Genomic DNA, 24,431 nt, shown 5'->3' on the forward strand with positions numbered 1-24,431 from the left:
ACAACAGCAAAGTCATGGAGTCAACGTACGTGTCCATTAAGGAGTGATTGGATTTATAAATGTGGTTTTATATTATATATACACACATATATAAAATATATACACACACACTATGGTGGTATACATACACATGCTGTGTACCTATCACCTGAAAAATTCAAAAATTTTTTTAGATTCAGGGGTATTACACACACACACACACACACACACACACACACACACACACACACAATGGAATACTACCCAGCCACAAAAACAATGAAATTACATCTTTTGCCACAACATGGATGGAACTAGAGGCCATTATCCTAAGTGAAATGACTCAGAAACGAAGTCAAAAACTGCATAATCTCTTATAACTGGGAGCTAAACAATGGGTAGGCATGAACATCCAGAATGGAATAACAGACATTTGGGACTCCAATAGGTGGGAGGGTGGGAGGTGGGTGAGGTAGGAAATATAACTTATTGGGTACAGTGCACATTATTAGGGTGATAGGTGCGCTAAAAGCCCAGACCTCACCACTAGGTGTTATGTCCGTGTAATGCGACTGCACTTGCACCCCTGAATCTAAATTTTTTTTGAACTAAAGACTTTGAAAATCTGTTTTTCTCCTTTTTGTCATTAAATCGTTTATAAAAATTCAGCCCAACTTAAAAGTCCATTATTACAGCGATATACAATTACTTATTTTCTCTTTTCCTGTGGAATTCTTCCTCACTCCTTTCTCCTCTTTTTTTTTTTTTTTTTTTTTTTTTTTTTGAGGTCTGTATAAAATGTACCGATTCTGGGATAACTTCATGAAAAAGTACTTTGTATACTTTTGCTATTTTCCTCCAGTTAGTATAAAAACAAACAGGACTATATTCCTCCTCCTCTGAAACTTAATGGCTTCATTCAACATATTTTACACGGGCCTCATTTTTTATATAAGTTTATGTATGTAACAGTGTATACAAATGTTACATGAGCCCCACTGCCACCATGTGGTTTAAAAACCCAGGAGAGTTGGTTGTAACATTCTCTAGATGCACAGTGAGGAATAGACCCTCACTGTACTTTCCATCTCTCAACACAGAAACTGCCCTTGTCCTCCGTGAATTTGCTGGTGAAATTCCTCTAGGGGCAGGAGGAAAGGGAAAAAGCCACACGGAGATCTCACAACTCCAGAACACAGCAAATAATGCGGTGGGGTGTACATATATATTTAGAAAACCATATTGCACCCCTCAAGAAAAAAAAATGTACTCAAAAGGCGAAGAGAGAGCATTATCTACTTGGGTGATCAAGAAAGCTCCCTGCCCAAAGACCTGCAGATTCGGAAGGTATACTCTCTGTCCCTCGAAACTCGATTCAACCCCTGCCCCCAGCGTCACGTGAATTGGCAAACTAGATGTAAGTTATGGCCTCAGAATCTGGGAGGGGCGCATCGACGAGCTGCTTCGGGGTCACATGTCTTCGTAGAAGGGCATTGGTGTGACAGAGGAAGGCATGTCCAGGGTACGTGCGCCTGTTTGAGCTCTGGGAGGGAAGGCGAAGTGGAGAGAGCCTGCAGTGAACACAGATTGGAAGGATGGAGGAAAGGGAGGGGAAGGAAAAAATGAACACCTCCGTGAACTTTCCTCTCCCTTCGTCCCAGACACTTGAAATAGAAATAATAACATGAACAAAAATGCTTACAACCACGATGTTATCGCCCTACTTAAGTTGCCTCACTCTGGAGGGTATGGGGTATAAAGTGCACACTGCGGTTGTGTCGGGAGTAAAGGTTCGGGCTGGTGTGGGTGCGCGCGCGGGTGACCCCACCTTTAGGGAAGCCGGCGCCCTACTCTCCAGGCAGTAGCCCCGGCTGACCCCCTCCCTCCTCCTTCCCTCCTCTTTTCCCTCCCTCCCTGCTTGTCTCCTCTGCACCGGCCCCCGCCGCGGAGCCAGGCGGCAGCACCGACGCCGCCGCAGCTTCTGCCCGCATCGCGCTAACCCGCGCCTCCGGCTCACACGTAGCCGGAGCGACTGCGCCAGCAGCCCCGGGCCCGCGCTGCGCACCGTGCGCACGGCGGGGCTGGCTGAGCTGACCTGAGCTGGGCTCAGGCGCCGCAGGCAGCTGGGGAGGGCGGCGTGGGAGAGGACGCTGAGACGCAGGGGCGGCCGCGCCGAGGTGACAAACTGCGCACCTGGAAAGTTACCCGGCTGTCTGGTGAGGTTCGTGGGCTGGGGGGCTTGGGCACCGGGGTGTGAGGGCGTGCGGGGAGGGACAGGGTCGGGGTGCGCGCGTGTGCATGCTGTGCGTGCGTTGCGCGATGTGCGCCTCTATTCCACACCCAGCCGGTCTCTTGATTGTGCTGTTCGAGTGTGGACGGGTGCACGCGTTGCATTCTCTAGGTGTGGCAGCGTTTCCTGAGCTGCTGGAGGCAGGGAAAGGCTACTTGTGTTTAGAGGCTCAGTTGAGGGCGGGAGGGGCTCAGCCCCAGTGGGGAGTCCTCAGGGTTCTCTAGGTTTAGGGAGGAGCGGCGGTGGAGGCTGTTGCTCGGAGCTAGGGCTTGGCGGTGCTGTCAGGGCTTGCGCTCCCGGCTTTGCTTCGTCCAGCTCTGAGTAGTTGCTAGGGGACAGTCCTCAGGCAAGGACTTTTAGGAGTCCTGGTAAACTTGTGTGGGTGTCCTTTTGTCACTCTTGGCACCGTGAGGCGCTTTCATATTTCTGTATTTCTTGGTGATGAAGAAACAAGAGCAAACAAAGCCCAGAAACCAGCCACTTTGGGGATGAGAGAAAAAGAAATAGGTTCGGTTTTGAGAAGAACTACGGTGCAAGTACAAAGTAGCTAAGGCCAGAGCTGACAATAAAAACAATGCATGCAGAATTAGGTAGAAAGGGTGACGCTGGGACAAATGCCTTGATTTCCTGATCTTCATCTTGTTCCCCAAGTTCCCAGGGGCTTTTAATTTTTTTTTTTTTAAAGGAAGAGAGCAACATACACCTGCCTCCACCCCACCACACCCTCATACTTACAGTTTCTTAGAAATTGTCTCTTTTCTTTGCAAGTTTCTATTTAACTCTTGAAGAAGGCGATCATCCCACATAAGGTACACTAGCTGTTTTCAGTACTCCTGTTTAGTTTTGCACAGGAGGGTATGAGCTAATATGGCAGAGAATTCTCTTTGGAGAATTAGAGCACATCCTCTCCATTGGAACACTGTGTGACTAAGAATAAACGACCTGAAAAGATGATGCCCAGACATCTTTCTCTTTTACGTGAAATCCTTAACTCCAGTTCTATGAAGTCATTACAAGTGAGGCTAATGAGAATTCACCTCACAGTGACGGTATATGTTGCCTGGCTGTTGCCCAAGTCCTGTGATCCCTTATTGTCTTGCTTCCTCTAGGTTATTTTTCCTATCAATTATCTCTTCTTCTCCCATGTTTTCATTTTTCCGATCTCCTGTGCTTCATTATCCTGGAGCTGCAGACATTTTCAAGTTTTCATTATTTTAAAAATCCCTTACATGAACCGTGATACCATCTTGCAGGCTCTACTCTTAGTGTCAGCTCTTTCCATGGTTCTTTGTAGTTGGGTGTCTATCCCCATTCTTCTTTGACAAATCAGATTCAGTACTTTTCCCTCTGATCTCATTTCCTGTGACAGGCCTGTGGGATGAGTACAGCCTTTTCACCTCTTAAGGATCTTATCTGCATGGTCTTTCTGATGCTTCTCCTAAGTCTCTTATTGGTACACATGTTCCTTCTCCTTCTTTGTTATTTGCTTCTCCTCCTCCTCCTCCTCTCCCACAAATAATATCCACAGATATTACCTATATGTTCATAGTTAACAATAGAGACATTCCTTTCTTATCTCCCTTAGTGATCTCATCTACAAATGGGACTTCATTTCTTCTGTGGAGTAATTTCTTCCCTTGACTTTTCTTTTTTGCTTCCAACTGCTAGACATTTGCATCATGATGACCCAAAAGCATCTCAAAATCAATATGTATAAATCCAGACTCATTACTGTCTTTTCAAAGCATCCTCATTCTCCTGACTTCTGTCAGTGCCACAGTGCCTAGCCCATACACAGTGCACTATGTGTTCTTTTGGAATGACTGAATGAATGAAGAGTAGATAGTACTACTTTCCTTCAAGCTTCCTAAGATCAAAACATTGAAATCATTTTGATTACCCTCCCGTGCACATCCATTTAATTACTACATTAGAGATGCTATCCTGCAGTGTTCCTCCTACTCATCCTCTTCTTTTAATATTAATCTCTTCACATCCTCTCTCACTTTAACCAAAGCAGTACCTTCTTACCATATCTTACAGTTTTCTTTCCAACCTCATATAGACCTAGACACTCTTCCTCTCCTCATCACCAATATCCTGGGCATTTGCATCCAATTCATCAACTTCAGCCTCTATTTATGTATCAATAACTGCTTAATATTTTCAGCTTTCCTCTTTCTTTAGCTTTTCTTGTCCCTCATTTCTTACTGCTTACTAAACTTCTCTACCTTAAAGTTTCCACTGGCGCTTCAAACTGAGTATATCCAAAATTAAACTCACCGTCCTATCCCTCAAATCTGCTCCTCATTTTGGTCAATGACATTACCTTTTACCCAGTCGCCACGATGTAAACTTTCAAATCCTCATCCTCTTTCTTCTTGCCACCACTCAAAAATTCTGCTAGCTATAATCTTCTGACCTGGACTTACAGACCCACATTTCTGTGTGTTTGCTTGTTTATCTGTTAATATAGCCCCCCAAATAGCTGAATTTGGTAGTCAAATATAGGCTATGTGACATTCATAAAATTCGCCACAAACATTCTGCTGGGGCAGAGGGTGGGGAGGGGAGGCACTTTAAAGAAATAACCTCCAGAGTAGCTGCAACTTTGGTACAATAAGGTCATATGATTTCCTGTCAAGAGAAAGTTTTTCTCCAGCCGGGATGCTGTGGACAGAGAAAACAAGCAGTAGATTCCAAACTGAGCCCCAGGTCAACAGTCACAAGGTCAGATGGACAGATGCTTTTAATTGTGGCATTGATGTGAAAGTGAGCTGTTCCTCACAGGGACACAACTCTGTGTGGTTTTGCTTCAGGGAGAAGAATCAGGGATTTATATATTCAATTATTTTCTAAAGGAACTTTAGAGAGACAAGCTAATGGTAACATCAAATGTATCAGTTTCCTATCCACTTAGAATATTATCTGTAAACGTCTGTATAATTCACCTCTCTGATTTCCAGCCGAACTGCCCATTATCATTAAAAAATCAATTCTGCTTTCCATGATGTGTTGAAAGGAAGGACATTGCAGTGTTACATATAGCTGTAACTTTTATTGAATCTCATATGACAATGTTTTTCTCTCTGGCTACCATGGAGATGGTCAATTTTTTTCTCGAGTTCAAGAAGTTCAAGTCATTAAGTGGTGTTGGGACTCTGAGCTTTAATCCTGAAACTATCACCTCCTATTTGGATTGGTGCAATAGTATCTTCCCTTGTCTTACTTCCTCTAAGCTCTTTTTACTCCATTCCTTATTTATGAGAATATTATTTTCCTAAAGGACAAATCTGACCACATAACTAGAAATCTTAGTGTATCTTAAGATTCAGATACCATTATGTGGCATAGGAAATGTTCAGTATCTTACTTTTTCAGTTTCATTATTCATTACTCTCCTTTCATCCATCACACATTTCAGCCTGTCCCTTGACTGTGCTATGAGCTTTCTTGCATTCATTTCTTAATACATAATTCTTTTCTTAAACTAATAGACTTTCTATTTTATAGAAATTTTAGGTTTATAGAAAAATAGAGTAAAAAGCACAGAGTTCCTATATACCCACCTCTCAGCACTTTCCCCTGCTCTTAACGTCTTTCAGCAGTATGGTACATGTGTTACAAGTGATGGAACAAATATTGATGCATTATTATTAAAGTCCATAGTTTGCATTGGGGTTCATTCCGCTTATATATTCCATGGGTTTTGACAAGTATATATGAAATGTATATGTCAATACAGTCTCATATTGAATAGTTTTACTGCCCTGTAAATATTCTTTCCCATTTATTCCTTTCTGTCTTTCCCCAAGCTCCTGGCAACCACTGATCTTTTTATGGTCTCCAAGTTTTGTCTTTTCTAGAATGCTATACAATGGAAATCATACAATGGATAGGTTTTTCAGATTGACTTCTTTCACCCAACAATATGCATTTAAATTTCCTTCATGTCTTCTCATTGGCTGATATTGCTTTTATTATTGAATAATATACTATTATATGGATGTGCCACAGTTTGTTTATCCATTTATCTACTGAAGGATATCTTGGTTACTTACAGGTTTTGGGAATTATAAACAAAGCTGCCATAAACATTCATGTTCAGGTTTTAGTGAAAACATATGTCTCATATTAGTTAAGTAGATACCAAGAAGCATGACTGCTGGCTTGTAGAGTGAGAGTAGATTTAGTTTTGTAAGAAGCTGCCAAATTGTCCCCTAATGTAACTGTATCATTTTGTATTCCCACTAGCAATGAATGAGCATTCCTGTTGCTCCCTATTCACACCAGCGTTTGGTGTTGTCAGTGTTTTGGATTGTAGTCATTCTAATAGGTGTGTAGTGTTATCCCATTATTGTTTAAATTTGAGATTCACTAATAACCTGTGATGTTGAGTATCTTTTTATATGCTTATTTACCAACTGTGTGTCTTCTTTGGTGAGGTGTCTGCTCAGATCTTTTGCCCATTCTTCAGTTGGGTTGTTTGTTTTCCTATTATTGAGTGTTCAGAATTCCTCCTTTATTAGACATATGTTTTAGAAGTACGTTCTCTCAGTCTATGGCTTGTTTTTTCATTCTCTTTTTCCAAAGCAGAAGTTTTAAATTTTAATCAAGTCAAATTTATCAATTTTTTTCTGTCTATCAATCAGGCTTTTGGTCTTTTATCCAAAAAGTCATCACAAAAACCAAGATCACCTAGAATTTCTCCTATGTTGCCTTTGGGGGGTTTTGTAATTTTGTGTCTTACATCTAGGTCTGTGATCCATTTTAAGCTAATTTTTGTGAAAGCTATAAGGTCTGTATCTAGATTCTTTTTTTTTTTTTTTTTAAAAAACTTAATGCCTAGTTGTTCCAGTACAATTTGTTAAAAAAGACTATCCTTTCTCCATTGATTTGTCTTTGCTCTCTTTTGTATTCTTTGATCTTTGGATCAGTTGACTATGTTGTTTAGGTCTACCTCTGGGATCTCTGTTCTGTTCCATTGATCTACTTGTCTATTTTTTCACCAATGCAACACTATATTGATTACCATTACTTTATTAGTAAGCCTTAAAGTGGATAGTATCAGTTCTTCTTCGATATTGTGTTGGTTTAGTACATGTTTTCTGATCAATAAGTTTTTCTTCTAAGATAAATTGTTGGATAAATAATGTTAACTGTAATAATAATAGTAACATTTAATATTTCTTAAACAAATACTATATGCTAATACCTGTGCTAAATTTTCATCATGATTTATCTCATTTAATCCTCTAAAAACTCTAAATGATAGGCAGCATTATTTTGTCTACCTCTTTATGTTTCTATCTTTTTCTTCCATTACTGACACTCAAGTATCTTGCCTGAGGGCATATAGACCACTAAATGAAAGTGCTTCGACTGGGACTCTGGATCGGTAACCTTAGCCGGCACCATACCATCTCCCATATTGACAGATATACACGTAGCTATACACACACATCTATATATGTGTGTGTGTGTTTGTCTGTGTATATTTATAACAGACTCCAGATGGGTAGAGAAAGAAATAGATATTATCTAGACCAGAGCCAAGATTCTGGTTTCAAACTGCTATAGGGCTGGAGGAAAAACAGAAAACAAAGCTTAATTCCTCCCACATTAACTGCCAGGTGTTAATCCGCCTGCAGGCGCCTTCACAGTCACTTTTGCTTTTCTTATGTCTCTTCTAATTACCTCTTGGTGGACAGCATTTTCTAAATGGTGATTACATTAATATAATAATTTGTAGTCTTATATAGCTTTTCTCTCTTCTAGCGAAATGTCACTACTCATTCGATTACTGTCTCCTATACCTAACTGCAGAAGAGTATTGCCCCCACAGTGAACTATGGTTTTTGGTTGCCTTCAAAGATATTTAGGTGGACCTCTGTGTTTTAAGCATTTCATTGCAATGTGCGAAAATAAATAGGGGCTACATGAGGGAATTACAGAGTTTCAATTGTTAAGTCCTTGTAGTCATGAACTGGCTCCGTGTCATTCATAATCTTTTTTTTTGTCTCCATCTTTTGGTGGGGAACTTGTTTTGCAGGCTGTTTGTTTCCAAATGACTTGTTTTCTCAATGGAAGATAGAATCCAGGAAAAGTAAGAGTCCTTTACTCCTAGCCACATCCTCCCAAAGGAATAATGTGCTTCTTTAAAGAGTTTTGTCACTTGAGAGGCTGAGGTAGAAGGATGGCTTGAGCCCAGGATTTCGAGACCAGTTTGAGCAACATAGTGCAAGACCCCATCTCAAAAATAAAATAATAAAAAAAAAATCAGTCAAGCATTGTGGTGTGCCTCTGTAGTCCTAGCTACTCTGAAGGCTGAGGCAAGAGGGTCACTTGAGTCCAGGAGTTTCAGGTTACAGTGACGGCACCACTGGCCACTGCATCTCATGGCCTCAGAGGGAGACCCTGTCACCACAAACAAACAAACAAACAAACAACCCACAAAAGACTCTTGTTGGAAGACATTCAGTTTACTAGACTTCTGTCCTACCCAGAAATGGTCCTCTCTGGGTTTTCTTCACACCAAGACATTAATTGCCTGTTTCTAGTTACATGCTATAATAAGAGCTGCTTACCTACTTCATGTGTGCGACCTGCCAGGCATTGTATGGGATACTTTACAAACGTAATAATCATAGAAACCCTATGAGATGGATATAAATATATTCCCTTTCGTAGTTAAGAAAGTAAGACTCAAAGATTTTTAGGAATATATAGAAGGTTGACAAAGAGCAGATTATTTTATAACCCTAATTGGCCTGACTCTATTGCTCATGTTAAATTCTGATCTTTATCTCCAAACTCATTTCTTATTACATCATGTGCTGCCCTCTGACTGTAAGAATGATTTTAATAACCTGCAGTTGCCAGATTGATGGAACAACATTCTATGGTTCATTTCTCCTTGTGGCTAGCAATACGTATTTCAGGAATAGCTTATCTTAGTGACTGATACAGGAAACAGAGTGAATCTAATTAGGTTTTATGAAGCCAGAGTCTTGAAACCTTGGCTTCAGGGACAACAATATTTAAATGGATGAACTAAGTAAGAAATCAGACTAGTATTGAGCCATTTAGTAACTTACTTATGTATCTTAAATTAGTGACTTGAAAGATGAGTTACTCTCATTTTCCCATCTTTGAAATTCTAAATAGCTTGAAAGATTTACACAGCTTCCAACTAAACCAGAGGATAATTAGTGTTTTGGGAGAATTTAACGTCCTCTACCTACTGTGCTTCAAGTTTGTAAAATTATTGGATTGGCACAGAATTTTTCGAATACCATCCATAGAGCAAAAATGATTCTAAGCCTTTTCATATTTGTAATGCTAAAACTGTTTTCTGTGTCAAATTTGACTGCAAATCCATGATGGGATATGCCCCGATACAGTATATGATACTTTGGTCTTAGTAAACAATTTTTCTATGAACAAAAATGAGTTAGTTGTTAGTTTAATATTAAATTTGAAAGATTTTGTATGTGCTCTTTTCTTTATAAGGCAAATCCTTTTCCTCCTACCATCACATCTCCCTTCTTTCTCTATTGACCTAAGAATACTTGTCCATGAACTGAGAAGGCTGTCTAGAAAATGGCTCACTGATGCTTGTTAAAAATGTGTGTACACATTAATTTACAATATTTTTGGAGTACCTTTCTTATGCTTGCAATTTATAATCTCATTCAGGCTTATTCTCAGATTTCCAAATAACGTATTATGAATTGCTTATTCAGGATACAAGTATGTCCAGGGCGAATTCTTTGCATTCTAGTCTCTTCATTCTTCTTATGTATTCATAATATATAAGATCAGTAAATGCTGCCAAGTCAACAGAAACTTAAAGGTTAAACCTGCCACATCTCTGCAACATATTAAGGCAATTCTCTGAAGGCTAATGTTTATTAATGACCACTTTGAACCTGAATTACATGAGAAATATCTAGGTGTTTCAAGATTGCTTTTATAAATGCATTTATTTTCTGTTTATACCATCCATTGTAGGCAATCTGCATTGACTATTTGGTCACATCTGTTTGAAACCTAGACGCTGTGTTACATCTTTGCATCTGTGCCTTTGTTGTTGTAGAGGTCACTATTATTCTAGTAGAACTAGTGAAAAAACTAAGTATTTCACTTCTGTTTAAGTGTGAAGTTTGGAGGGAGAGAGGGGCAGATGTGTGGGTTATAAAACTGCGAAGTTTCATTTCTTCTGATTTGAGATAATCAGAAGTAATTCAAGCTTAGTTTATAAGTGTTATAATGCTTTTTGGGTTATGGCTGTTGTATTAGTCTGTTCTCATGTTGCTATTATAATAAAGACACACCTGAGACTGGGTAATTTATAAAGGAAAGAGGTTTAATGGACTCACAGTTCCATATGACTGGGGAGGCCTCATAATCGTGGCAGAAGGTGAAGGAAGAGCAACGGCATGTCTTACATGGTGGCAGGCAAGAAAGCATGTTCAGGGGAAACTCCCCTTTATAAAACCATCAGATCTCATGAGAGCTATTCACTATCACGAGGACAGCATGGGAAAGACCCGCCCCCATGATTCAATTACCTCCCATTGGGTACTTCCCACGACATGGGGATTTATGGGAGCTAAAATTCAAGATGAGATTTGGGTGGGGACACAGCCAAATGATATCAGCTGTCAAAAACTGCATGTGTAAAAGTATGAAGTTTTAATAGGTAGTCTAAAGAGCTTTTAAACATTATAATAATTAGTCAGAGCAGTATTTCCCAACCTCCACACATTCAAGTTCTACTTTTATGATTCTGCTCATATGTGCTTATTATCTGCAGATGATTTATTTTTATTTTCATCAAATTGACTCAGTAAGCCTAAATATCTAGTTTAGTCTTCACTGAAGCAATAATAAAAATGGGATCACAACTTTGTGGTGATAGTTATTTATATTTCAAATACGTGTTAAAATAAATACATAACTATTAGACTAAAACAAGTTCCGAATAAACTAAATCATCCCTCATAATCCCTGATCTGCATACCACATCCTGAGACTCACTAGATTCATGATTACTTTGGGGCCTGAACTGAGGATATTCATTTTTTTAATTTTTGAAATTTTCATAACTTCCCACACTACACCAATATAGGAGGACATTCTTAATAGGAAAAGAATACAGCCTTGCAGGCATGGGTCGTACATGTTGGAGATCCTCGACTTTGGACATAAAGGATGTAAAACAATTTTAAAACTCTTCTTCCTGTTGGTGACCACAGTTCAGAAGTGTTTTAGCAGTGAGTGTTATCAGAAATGCAAAACTTAATAGATACATACAGCAGGAGGAAAGTGCTAATCAAGCATCACCAACTCTGCTTCCGTCTTCTGAGAAATGCAGATGTGTAATTTTCTAAATCTGGGGAAGGTTTCTTACTGTTGCCACATGGGGAGCTGTGAAAGTTGTGACATTTCCATACCTCTGTTGTTGTAGCTGCTCATTTGCATTTTATCTTTGCCATGTTAACATCCAAATCACAGTTTTGTTGTGATGATTTTGACAGCTGTTCAGAGAGACTGTCCAGAGAAAACAGCAGGTAACTCAGACCATTTGTGCAAAATGTTTAGGTGTGATACTTGTGCTCTCAAAGGGACAGGTAAGAATGAACCCAAATGCCAACTCCTCTTCTTGGAGTGAAAAAAGAAATCAATAGATAGCTTTTTTTTTTTTCCTGGAAACATGGGAAATTTATTACTTTTCAAACAATGATGATATCTGTGTTCCTATTTATGAAACAAGATAGGAATGAGAGGAATGGTGGGGACTGTTGGGAAGTGAAACTCCACTTGATACTTCCCAATTCTGTGCCCTCTCAGGTCCCTGAGCAAAATGGGAAATGGTTCAGTGAAACCTAAACATTCCAAGCACCCAGATGGACACTCTGGGAACCTCACCACTGACGCTCTGCGGAACAAGGTGACAGAGCTGGAGAGAGAGTTGAGGAGGAAGGATGCTGAGATCCAGGAGCGGGAGTACAATTTGAAGGAGCTGCGGGAGCAGCTGTCGAAGCAGACCGTGGCCATTGCTGAACTCACAGAAGAGCTCCAGAACAAGTGCATCCAGCTGAACAAGCTGCAGGATGTGGTGCATATGCAGGGAGGAAGCCCGCTTCAGGCTTCTCCAGATAAAGTGCCTCTTGAGGTCCACCGGAAGACCTCTGGATTGGTCTCTCTCCATAGCAGGAGGGGAGCAAAGGCTGGCGTGTCTGCTGAGCCAACAACCCGGACCTATGACCTCAACAAACCCCCTGAATTTTCCTTTGAGAAAGCAAGAGTCAGAAAAGACTCCAGGTAAGAAGTTTCTGCAACCTTTAAACTCAGATGGCCTTAATATTGTGAAATATGAGAGTGATATTTATTAAGCCTCCTTAATGATAAAGAACATATTAACCCTTTCAGATTTGGGGGTAGAGGGGGTTTTTAAATGATTTTGTTTTGCAAAAGAATCTCCCATTGGGCAGAAGTTTAAAGTAGAAATTGCACTATGTATCTCACTCTGTGAGGAGCTCAGTTTACTCACAGTTATTTTTATTACCTTGAAAACCCTAGGGGTGTGAAATAGTATTAGAAAGTGTACACTTCTCTTTCTAGAGGAGTGAACTTAAAAATGTACACACATCACAGTGAATTGTGACTATGCTAGCAAAAAAAAAGTCACATTTTAGTATTCTTCAAGTGTCATGAAAAAGGAACATGCTGTAGCCTTAAAGAAAGATGAATTCATTCATTCATTCATTCCAGTTTATGTTGATCTCTACTCTCTGCCAGGCACTGTGTTAGATTCTAGGTATGCCTCAGTGAATAGAAACAGAGCCTTTCTAGCAGGGGCGGTAAGCAGAATACACAGAAACAAGTCAGCAATGTGTAATTATTAATTGGAATCAATAATATGATACAAACCAGTACTATAGCAGGTGGTATCTGGAGTGAGGGGAAAGGAGGTCAGGGAGACAACAGGAGCAGGCTTGTCATGAAGGCCTGGCCGAGGAAGTGACCTTTAACAGACTTCAAGGAGTATGAACCAGGCAGAAAGAGGATTTCAGGCAGAGGGAACAATTAAAAGCTAGAATTACTTTTAAAAATTTGAGTTTTTAAAAGAACATATACATATTTGCCACTGCATTCATGTATAGGGGTGTGTGTGTGTGTGTGTGTGTGTGTGTGTGTGTACACGTACATTTCTTTATGGGTGAAAGTTCCATTTTCTGGGTCAGGAAAGACTCATTAGAAACATCATGAGTTAGGGTTCCTTTCCTTCACTATTTTTAACTGAGTATTTATTAACTGAAATTAAATCTTTTGCCTCAATAACGCCTTGGTCAAGCCTGAATCTCTATTGCAAAATGCAAGATCTGTGAAATTTGAAACAAATTGTAACTTATTCACTAACATAAGTAGTATAAATGAAGATAAAACATCTGACCTAGACAAACAAATGATTAATTTTAACCACAGAATTATAAAGGGAGGTTTAATTAATCAATTTGTTGACAGTATTTGAAGCATAGTGAATGATCAATAAATATTTGTGAAGGAAGTTAGTGATGCCAGATCATTAATTGTAATATCCTGTGACTGAAATAAATTTGATTAATATTGGATTTCAGCAGAGTTTTATTAAGTCAAAATTTTTATTAGTCTAAAAATTTCTCATCTATTTCCTTTCAAAAGTAATAATTATTTTTAATGGTATGAATTCTGAAATTATAGATGGCACAAACTTATATTTGTTTTAAAAAAACTGAGCATCATCCAGTGTTCTGTTTTGTTATATCAGAGATATATGAACTCTACATAGTATATGTATACATATACACATATATAATAATATTATAGAATGTGCACTGCATTACTATATATGTACACATAAGTATAATCTATTATTTACTCACAAAAATATTACAAATATCAATGTGCTTTTTTATGAAGAATGACGTGTAAGAGAATTTAGTAGCAATTCATCTTCTTTGACCTTCTCCCTATATATGACACCAGATATATTCTCTTCAACCAAGATTATGTTCAATTACTTTGTTCAAAGACATATGCTCATCTTGAGGCAAAACATCATTCTCCTGGTGCTGAAACATCTGAGATAAGCATATTTCCTTGAATTTATTTAAGGATAAATTATTAGCTCTGCTATAACCAGGCAAAAAAAAAAATCAGTAGTTATATACAATTTCTGTGCCAAACCAGACTTCTTTCTGTCTATAGTGAATGGGGCGCAGGAAGGATATTGTATCTCCTGAAGAAGGATTATTGATTATTCTCCTCACCATAAAGGCAAGCCAAGTGGGTACAAGTCTGTGTTGTGGTTAGGATAAAGAAATGGGCTAATAGATTTCTTAATGATTAAGTCCCAAAGAGACAAAAACTGTATCATCCATGCCCTAACAATCCTCATCTGCTTTCACAGAGCCTTGTGGTTCTAAATTGAATAATTAAATAAAAAATGGAAACATTCATTTTTAGTAGACTGGTTTGTACCTCAGTTTCCCTTGCAAAAAGTACAGATGCCTCCTTACGTCTGAAATAGCTAGCTAAACACACATAGTTAACTTTATCAATTCAGAAATTTAAAATTGTTCAATTTTTCAAAAGTGCTCAATATTACAATTCGTTTTCCATTTCCAAATCGTTTCAGTATTGGATAAAAGACAAAAGTAAACTTTGGATATTTTCATATCTCTTTTATATTATACAAAATATATCAGAAATTTGTAAGAAACAATTTTCCAGAAGTTAGAGCATTAACAGGGTAGACGTGTCCTTCACTGACGAAAGGATGATGTACGGTATACATTAGTATGTCTACTTTTCCAAGCAATTCCTGCTAGATATCAGAGATTTTAAGATCATCAGTCAAAATGACTCCTCTGTTTAATTTCTGGTTCTCCTAATTTATTTGTTGGACTTTTATGAAGTATCCTGGCTGAATTTATGGCTAAATCTGTTTCTATTAATATACACGTCAACTACATTTTGGATAAAGTTCACCCTTCCATACTGGGCCAGAAAGCCATTGAATGGCTTTTCAGTCTTTTTGTCAAAGGGACTATCTCTGATGAACACTTAACAGTGAGCAGGAAACTGAGGGGAGAGTGCTAGCTCTCCTTCAGTCAACAATATTAGGGAGATATGAAGCACCCATAGAAGCCAGAGAATAAAATTTGATGGAATGATAGATTATGAATTTGAATAATCAGTTTCTATAATTCATGTCACAGTATTCTATGATTTTGCTAAGGTACCTGTGCTCAGATATTTCATAAGTGGTGAGTGAGCTCCTTCAGTTGCCGGGCAGCTCCAGCTCATGCCAACTTTATTGTCCTGTACCCATCAAATATACTTTTATGGTCTGAAGGTGTAACTTACATTGTCTAATTGTACCTCCCTACTTTATATGGAGGAACTAATAATGACACTCTACTGGCATTAGGAAATTCTGGAAATTTGTTTCTTTCTCATTTCAAGGATCTGCATTTTAATATCAGGTTCTAGATTCAGTGCTGTCCAGTAGAACTTTCTTCAGCAATGGAAATATTATATAATCCATGCTTTACAATATGGTAGCCAATAGCCAAATATGGCTATTGAGCACTTGAAATGCAGCTAGTGCCACTAAGAAACTGGATTTTTTTTTTCTTTTTTTTGAGTGCTTTATTTTTATTATTATTTTTTATTATTATTATACTTTAAGTTCTAGGGTACATGTGCATAACGTGCAGGTTTGTTACATATGTATACTTGTGCCATGTTACTGTGCTGCACCCATCAACTCATCAGCACCCATCAACTCGTCATTTACATCAGGTATAACTCCCAATGCAATCCCTCCCCCCTTCCCCCTCCCCCCTCCCCATGATAGGCCCCGGTGTGTGATGTTCCCCTTCCCGAGTCCAAGTGATCTCATTGTTCAGTTCCCACATATGAGTGAGAACATGCGGTGTTTGGTTTTCTGTTCTTGTGATAGTTTGCTAAGAATGATGGTTTCCAGCTGCATCCATGTCCCTACAAAGGACACAAACTCATCCTTTTTTATGGCTGCATAGTATTCCATGGTGTATATGTGCCACATTTTCTTAATCCAGTCTGTCACTGATGGACATTTGGGTTGATTCCAAGTCTTTGCTATTGTGAATAGTGCCGCATAAAACATATGTGTGCATGTGTCTTTATAGCAGCATGATTTATAATCCTTTGGGTATATACCCAGTAATGGGATGGCTGGGTCATATGGTACATCTAGTTCTAGATCCTTGAGGAATCGCCATACTGTTTTCCATAATGGTTGAACTAGTTTACAATCCCACCAACAGTGTAAAAGTGTTCCTGTTTCTCCACATCCTCGCCAGCACCTGTTGTTTCCTGACTTTTTAATGATCGCCATTCTAACTGGTATGAGATGGTATCTCATTGTGGTTTTGATTTGCATTTCTCTGATGGCCAGTGATAATGAGCATTTTTTCATATGTCTGTTGGCTGTATGAATGTCTTCTTTTGAGAAATGTCTGTTCATATCCTTTGCCCACTTTTTGATGGGGCTGTTTGTTTTTTTCTCGAAAATTTGTTTGAGTTCTTTGTAGGTTCTGGATATTAGCCCTTTGTCAGATGAGTAGATTGCAAAAATGTTCTCCCATTCTGTAGGTTGCCTGTTCACTCTGATGGTAGTTTCTTTTGCTGTGCAGAAGCTCTTTAGTTTAATGAGATCCCATTTGTCAATTTTGGCTTTTGCTGCCATTGCTTTTGGTGTTTTAGACGTGAAGTCTTTGCCCATGCCTATGTCCTGAATGGTACTACCTAGGTTTTCCTCTAGTGTTTTTATGGTATTAGGTCTAACATTTAAATCTCTAATCCATCTTGAATTAATTTTCGTATAAGGAGTAAGGAAAGGATCCAGTTTCAGCTTTCTACTTATGGCTAGCCAATTTTCCCAGCACCATTTATTAAATAGGGAATCCTTTCCCCATTTCTTGTTTCTCTCAGGTTTGTCAAAGATCAGATGGCTGTAGATGTGTGGTATTATTTCTGAGGACTCTGTTCTGTTCCATTGGTCTATATCTCTGTTTTGGTACCAGTACCATGCTGTTTTGGTTACTGTAGCCTTGTAGTATAGTTTGAAGTCAGGTAGCGTGATGCCTCCAGCTTTGTTCTTTTGACTTAGGATTGTCTTGGAGATGCGGGCTCTTTTTTGGTTCCATATGAACTTTAAAGCAGTTTTTTCCAATTCTGTGAAGAAAGTCATTGGTAGCTTGATGGGGATGGCATTGAATCTATAAATAACCTTGGGCAGTATGGCCATTTTCACGATATTGATTCTTCCTATCCATGAGCATGGTATGTTCTTCCATTTGTTTGTGTCCTCTTTGATTTCACTGAGCAATGGTTTGTAGTTCTCCTTGAAGAGGTCCTTTACATCCCTTGTAAGTTGGATTCCTAGGTATTTTATTCTCTTTGAAGCAATTGTGAATGGAAGTTCATTCCTGATTTGGCTCTGTGTTTGTCTGTTACTGGTGTATAAGAATGCTTGTGATTTTTGCACATTAATTTTGTATCCTGAGACTTTGCTGAAGTTGCTTATCAGCTTAAGGAGATTTTGGGCTGAGACAATGGGATTTTCTAAATATACAATCATGTCATCTGCAAAGAGGGACAGTTTGACTTCTTCTTTTCCTAACTGAATACCCTTGATTTCTTTCTCTTGCCTGATTGCCCTAGCCAGAACTTCCAACACTATGTTGAATAGGAGTGGTGAGAGAGGGCATCCCTGTCTTGTGCCAGTTTTCAAAGGGAATTTTTCCAGTTTTTGCCCATTCAGTATGATATTGGCTGTGGGTTTGTCATAAATAGCTGTTATTATTTTGAGGTACGTTCCATCAATACCGAATTTATTAAGCATTTTTAGCATGAAGGGCTGTTGAATTTTGTCAAAAGCCTTTTCTGCATCTATTGAGATAATCATGTGGTTCTTGTCTTTGGTTCTGTTTATATGCTGGATTATGTGTATTGATTTGCGAATGTTGAACCAGCCTTGCATCCCAGGGATGAAGCCCACTTGATCATGGTGGATAAGCTTTTTGATGTGCTGCTGAATCCGGTTTGCCAGTATTTTATTGAGGATTTTTGCATCGATGTTCATCAGGGATATTGGTCTAAAATTCTCTTTTTTTGTTGTGTCTCTGCCAGGCTTTGGTATCAGGATGATGTTGGCCTCATCAAATGAGTTAGGCAGGATTCCCTCTTTTTCTATTGATTGGAATAGTTTCAGAAGGAATGGTACCAGCTCCTCCTTGTACCTCTGGTAGAATTCAGCTGTGAATCCATCTGGTCCTGGACTTTTTTTGGTTGGTAGGCTATTAATTATTGCCTCAATTTCAGAGCCTGCTATTGGTCTATTCAGGGATTCAACTTCTTCCTGGTTTAGTCTTGGAAGAGTGTAAGTGTCCAGGAAATTATCCATTTCTTCTAGATTTTCTAGTTTATTTGCATAGAGGTGTTTATAGTATTCTTTGATGGTAGTTTGTATTTCTGTGGGGTCGGTGGTGATATCCCCTTTATCATTTTTTATTGCGTCTATTTGATTCTTCTCTCTTTTCTTCTTTATTAGTCTTGCTAGCGGTCTGTCAATTTTGTTGATCTTTTCAAAAAACTAACTCCTGGATTCATTGATTTTTTGGAGGGTTTTTTGTGTCTCTATCTCCTTCAGTTCTGCTCTGATCTTAGTTATTTCTTGCCTTCTGCTAGCTTTTGAATGCGTTTGCTCTTGCTTCTCTTGTTCTTTTAATTGCGATGTTAGAGTGTCAATTTTAGATCTTTCCTGCTTTCTCTTGTGTGCATTTAGTGCTATAAATTTCCCTCTACACACTGCTTTAAATGTGTCCCAGAGATTCTGGTATGTTGTATCTTTGTTCTCATTGGTTTCAAAGAACATCTTTATTTCTGCCTTCATTTCGTTATGCACCCAGTAGTCATTCAGGAGCAGGTTGTTCAGTTTCCATGTAGTTGAACAGTTTTGATTGAGTTTCTTACTCCTGAGTTCTAGTTAGATTGCACTGTGGTCTGAGAGACAGTTTGTTATAATTTCTGTTCCTGTATATTTGCTGAGGAGTGCTTTACTTCCAATTATGTGGTCAATTTTGGAGTAAGTACGATGTGGTGCTGAGAAGAATGTGTGTTCTGTTGATTTGGGGTGGAGAGTTCTATAGATGTCTATTAGGTCTGCTTGCTGCAGAGATGAGTTCAATTCCTGGATATCCTTATTAACTTTCTGTCTCATTGATCTGTCTAATGTTGACAGTGGAGTGTTGAAGTCTCCCATCATTATTGTATGGGAGTCTAAGTCTCTTTGTAAGTCTCTAAGGACTTGCTTTATGAATCTGGGTGCTCTTGTATTGGGTGCCTATATATTTAGGATAGTTAGCTCTTCCTGTTGAATTGATCCCTTTACCATTATGTAATGGCCTTCTTTGTCTCTTTTGATCTTTGATGGTTTAAAGTCTGTTTTATCAGAGACTAGTATTGCAACCCCTGCTTTTTTTTGTTCTCCATTTGCTTGGTAAAACTTCCTCCATCCCTTTATTTTGAGCCTATATATGTCTCTGTGTGTGAGATGGGTCTCCTGAATACAGCAGACTGATGGGTCTTGACTCTTTATGCAGTTTGCCAGTCTGTGTCTTTTAATTGGAGCATTTAGTCCATTTACATTTAAAGTTAATATTGTTATGTGTGAACTTGATCCTGCCATTATGATATTAACTGGTTATTTTGCTCGTTAGTTGATGCAGTTTCTTCCTAGCCTAAATGGTCTTTACATTTTGGCATGTTTTTGCAATGGCTGGTACCGGTTGTTCCTTTCCATGTTTAGTGCTTCCTTCAGGGTCTCTTGTAAGGCAGGCCTAGTGGTGAGAAAATCTCTAAGCATTTGCTTATCTGTAAAGGATTTTATTTCTCCTTCACTTATGAAACTTAGTTTGGCTGGATATGAAATTCTGGGTTTAAAATTCTTTTCTTTAAGAATGTTGAATATTGGCCCCCACTCTCTTCTGGCTTGTAGAGTTTCTGCTGAGAGATCTGCTGTTAGTCTGATGGGCTTCCCTTTGTTGGTAACCCGACCTTTCTCTCTGGCTGCCCTTAAGATTTTTTCCTTCATTTCAACTTTGGTGAATCTGGCAATTACATGTCTTGGAGTTGCTCTTCTCGAGGAGTATCTTTGTGGCGTTCTCTGTATTTCCTGGATTTGAATGTTGGCCTGTTCTACTAGGTTGGGGAAGTTCTCCTGGATGATATCCTGAAGAGTGTTTTCCAACTTGGTTCCATTTCCCCCTCACTTTCAGGCACCCCAATCAGATGGAGATTTGATCTTTTTACATAATCCCATACTTCTTGCAGGCTTTGTTCATTTCTTTTTCTTCTTTTTTCTTTTGGTTTCTCTTCTCGCTTCATTTTGTTCATTTGATCCTCAATCGCTGATACTCTTTCTTCCAGTTGATGGAGTCGGTTACTGAAGCTTGTGCATTTGTCACGTATTTCTCGTGTCATGGTTTTCATCTCTTTCATTTCGTTTATGACCTTCTCTGCATTAATTACTCTAGCCATCAATTCTTCCACTTTTTTTTCAATATTTTTAGTTTCTTTGTGCTGGCCACGTAATTCCTCCTTTAGCTCTGAGAAGTTTGATGGACTGAAGCCTTCTCTCATCTCGTCAAAGTCATTCTCCGTCAAGATTTGATCCGTTGCTGGCGATGAGCTACACTCCTTTGCCGGGGGAGATGCACTCTTATTTTTTGAATTTCCAGCTTTTCTGCCCTGCTTTTTCCCCATCTTTGTGGTTTTATCTGCCGCTGGTCTTTGATGATGATGGTGACGTACTGATGGGGTTTTGGTGTAGGTGTCCTTCCTGTTTGATAGTTTTCCTTCTAACAGTCAGGACCCTCAGCTGTAGGTCTGTTGGAGATTGCTTGAGGTCCACTCCAGACCCTGTTTGCCTGGGTGTCAGCAGCAGAGGCTGCAGAAGATAGAATATTGCTGAACAGCGAGTGTACCTGTCTGATTCTTGCTTTGGAGGCTTCCTCTCAGGGGTGTACTCCACCCTGTGAGGTGTGGGGTGTCAGACTGCCCCTAGTGGGGGATGTCTCCTAGTTAGGCTACTCAGGGGTCAGGGACCCACTTGAGCAGGCAGTCTGTCCCTTCTCAGATCTCAACCTCCGTGTTGGGAGATCCACTGCACTCTTCAAAGCTGTCAGACAGAGTCGTTTGCGTCTGCAGAGGTTTCTGCTGCTTTTGTTGTTTACTGTGCCCTGTCCCCAGAGGTGGAGTCTACAGAGACAGGCAGGTTTCCTTGAGCTGCTGTGAGCTCCACCCAGTTCGAGCTTGTTTACCTACTTAAGCCTCAGCAATGGCGGGCGCCCCTCCCCCAGCCTTGCTGCTGCCTTGCCGCGAGATCACAGACTGCTGTGCTAGCAATGAGGGAGGCTCTGTGGGCGTGGGACCCTCCCGGCCAGGTGTGGGATATAATCTCCTGGTGTGCCTGTTTGCTTAAAGTGCAGTATTGGGGTGGGAGTTACCCGATTTTCCAGGTGTTGTGTGTCTCAGTTCCCCCGGCTAGGAAAAGGGATTCCCTTTCCCCTTGCGCTTCCCAGGTGAGGTGATGCCTCGCCCTGCTTCAGCTCTCGCTGGTTGGGCTGCAGCAGCTGACCAGCACTGATTGTCTGGCACTCCCTAGTGAGATGAACCCAGTACCTCAGTTGAAAATGCAGAAATCACCGGTCTTCTGTGTAGCTCGCGCTGGGAGTTGGAGACTGGAGCTGTTCCTATTCGGCCATCTTGCTCCACCCCTTCTGCATATCTTTGGATTTTTAATTTATTTTCTTACAGAGAAGATTGAGTCTGATGGATTTTTAATTTTAATTAATTTAAAAACTGAATAGTCACATGTCTATTGCCTACTCTACTGAATACTGCAGTTCTAGATAATGTGGTTTTGACTGTAACTGCTATTGCCTAAGATGGGAATTATGACTTAGTTTGGGGACCCTTTATAGACAAAGTGAGACCTACATTCAGTTTTAGGACAACGCCACAGAAAATGAGTCTATGCCTGTCAGATTGAGGTGGGCACAATGTGAAATCACTGGTCAGCTGCACCCAAACTGCAGTATATCATAGCTCTTTGTAGGGACCTGGTTTTGTGCCTACTGACCATTTTGGATCCTCAAAAGCATGCAGCATGCAGTGGGCATGTAGCCTGTTTATAAAACAGGCACTCAGCTTTATTGAAGTATAAATGTCATGATGAGTCAGGGTACTACCGTGTGTCAAATATTCTGATCTGTGATTTAAATTTAATATGTTGAACATCAGAAGACCTTAGAGCCATAGCAACCTTAGAGATTGTTTGATGCTACCCCCCTTACTAGAGAAGTAAGGACACAGGTGCTGGGGAGTTACGGAATGTACCATGGTTGGTGGCAGAGCTAAGATAGAATCCAAGACTCTTGAAATCAAGATCAGTTCTTTTCCTCTTCAGTCCTACTCTGGTGTTCCAAGAACTATGCACAAATGTGAAAGACCTTGATTAGACCAGCCTGGGCACCGGTCTGTCTTACTGTAATATGCCCTATTGATTGATATTAAGAGTGGTGGTGCTTCCTGGAGCTCCCTAGCTTCATCCATGTGGAGTTGAGCAGAGGCGGTCCATTGTATTGATGCCTACTAAGTTCTGGATCCTTAGAGCTGAGGTCTGTGAGAAAAGGACATTGAGAATGGGTTTGATCCACCTGATGGCACCAACTGTGGCATATATGGGGGTCCACATATGGGTTCTTGAATAAGTACAGTGCTTCTCAAGGCTGAGAACTGAATATCACTGGCAGAGAGGGCAGAGAAGACCTCACATAGCATTTCTGCCCATACTGGTCTGCCTTGAGCACCAAGACAACCGTGCATTCAGATGTCACACCTTTTACTGAGATTAAGTTTTTCTTTTCTGTTTATGTAGATATTGTTTAGAAAACTTCATCAGAGCAAAATTAGGAGCTCATGCTGAATGTCTGGTGGAACACAGGCAAATTAATCAGAGACATCTGGCGAGTTGCTGGTATGACTGCATTTTGCTAGGGATGCTTAAACTATCATTTGAAACTATTGTTCTTTAATGAAAAGGAAAGATAAAACAAAGACCATCTGACTTCAGATATGAACTCCAGTTTTAGGAAGGACAGTTAGTTTTATCTGTCACTCCAACCACAGGAGCAGAATAGGTAAAAGAAGAAAATGCTAGTGAGTCATACATTTAAATAAGATGTGGAGAAGGACTGTGGAAGAATATGTTTGTTTTTATTTGTTTCCTTTCCAAAGCAGTACTGAGCATTTGAGGATGTACACTACAGAACATGTTGTGTTCCTCTTTATTGGAAAGGAATGTTTCCATGGAAAATAATATTTATATACCACTAATTATGTGCCAGTCACCACTTTGAATGCCTCACAAATACTGAATCATTTAATCCTCACAATAAACCTATGAGATAGATATTATTCGTCACCCCCATTTTGTGTATGAGAAAACTGAGGCATACAGAATTATATAACCTGCCAAAGGTTCTGCAGAGTTTAATACAGGAAACAGAATTCAAAATCAGAAAACCCACTATCTAGAGTCTGCTGTAATCATTCCTATAGATGATTTTTTCAAGATAACAATCAGAGGTGGACTCTTGACCTTTTTATTGGAAAGTCTTATTTAAAAATTAAATATATAATCAGAAATAAATTTTTTAAATGCAATGATTAGAAAAATCTCCCTGCTATTGTTATTTTTCTCTTAAAACGATTCTTCCAGAAAGTGCTGCTCTATTAGCAGTTTGCAGTAGTGGGAACTTTTGCTGGGAAGGAAACACCCCTTTTTTCCCTTCCATGAAATAGTGACTTACATGTTGCCATATGAGAGGCTCTATATCTAGATTTTACATGGATAATTGAAGATTTTTAAGAGTGTATATACAAGCTCTTAGCAGTTGGACAGTTAAAAATTAGTTTATATTCTCATAAATGCTATTGCCTTAACCCGGGTCTTTAGAAAAGCAAAAATTGAAGCTGTCTATATAGGATAAGGCATGGAAGA

General features: G+C 39.5%; 1 protein-coding gene across 5 annotated transcripts in view; it reads left to right on the top strand.

The window, feature by feature from the left end:
• The first annotated feature begins 1,908 nt into the window (after positions 1-1,908).
• The window catches only part of PRKG2 (protein kinase cGMP-dependent 2), a 122,568-nt gene continuing 100,045 nt past the window's right edge, over positions 1,909-24,431 (top strand). For 3 of the 5 annotated variants that reach the window (XR_012435315.1, XM_005554954.5, XM_015450373.4), the window contains exons 1-2: positions 1,909-2,195; positions 12,125-12,598. Coding sequence is in view for 4 of the 5 variants with exons in the window: in XM_005554954.5 (XP_005555011.1) it covers positions 12,138-12,598 (461 nt within the window). In the remaining variant the exon portion in view is untranslated. Of the gene's footprint in view, positions 2,201-12,124; positions 12,599-24,431 lie in introns of all 5 variants that reach the window. The other 2 variants (XM_005554953.5, XM_065545059.2) reach the window with 1 other exon arrangement.

The sequence above is a fragment of the Macaca fascicularis genome, chromosome 5, assembly GCF_037993035.2.
Source record: "Macaca fascicularis isolate 582-1 chromosome 5, T2T-MFA8v1.1".
NCBI lineage: Eukaryota > Metazoa > Chordata > Mammalia > Primates > Cercopithecidae > Macaca > Macaca fascicularis.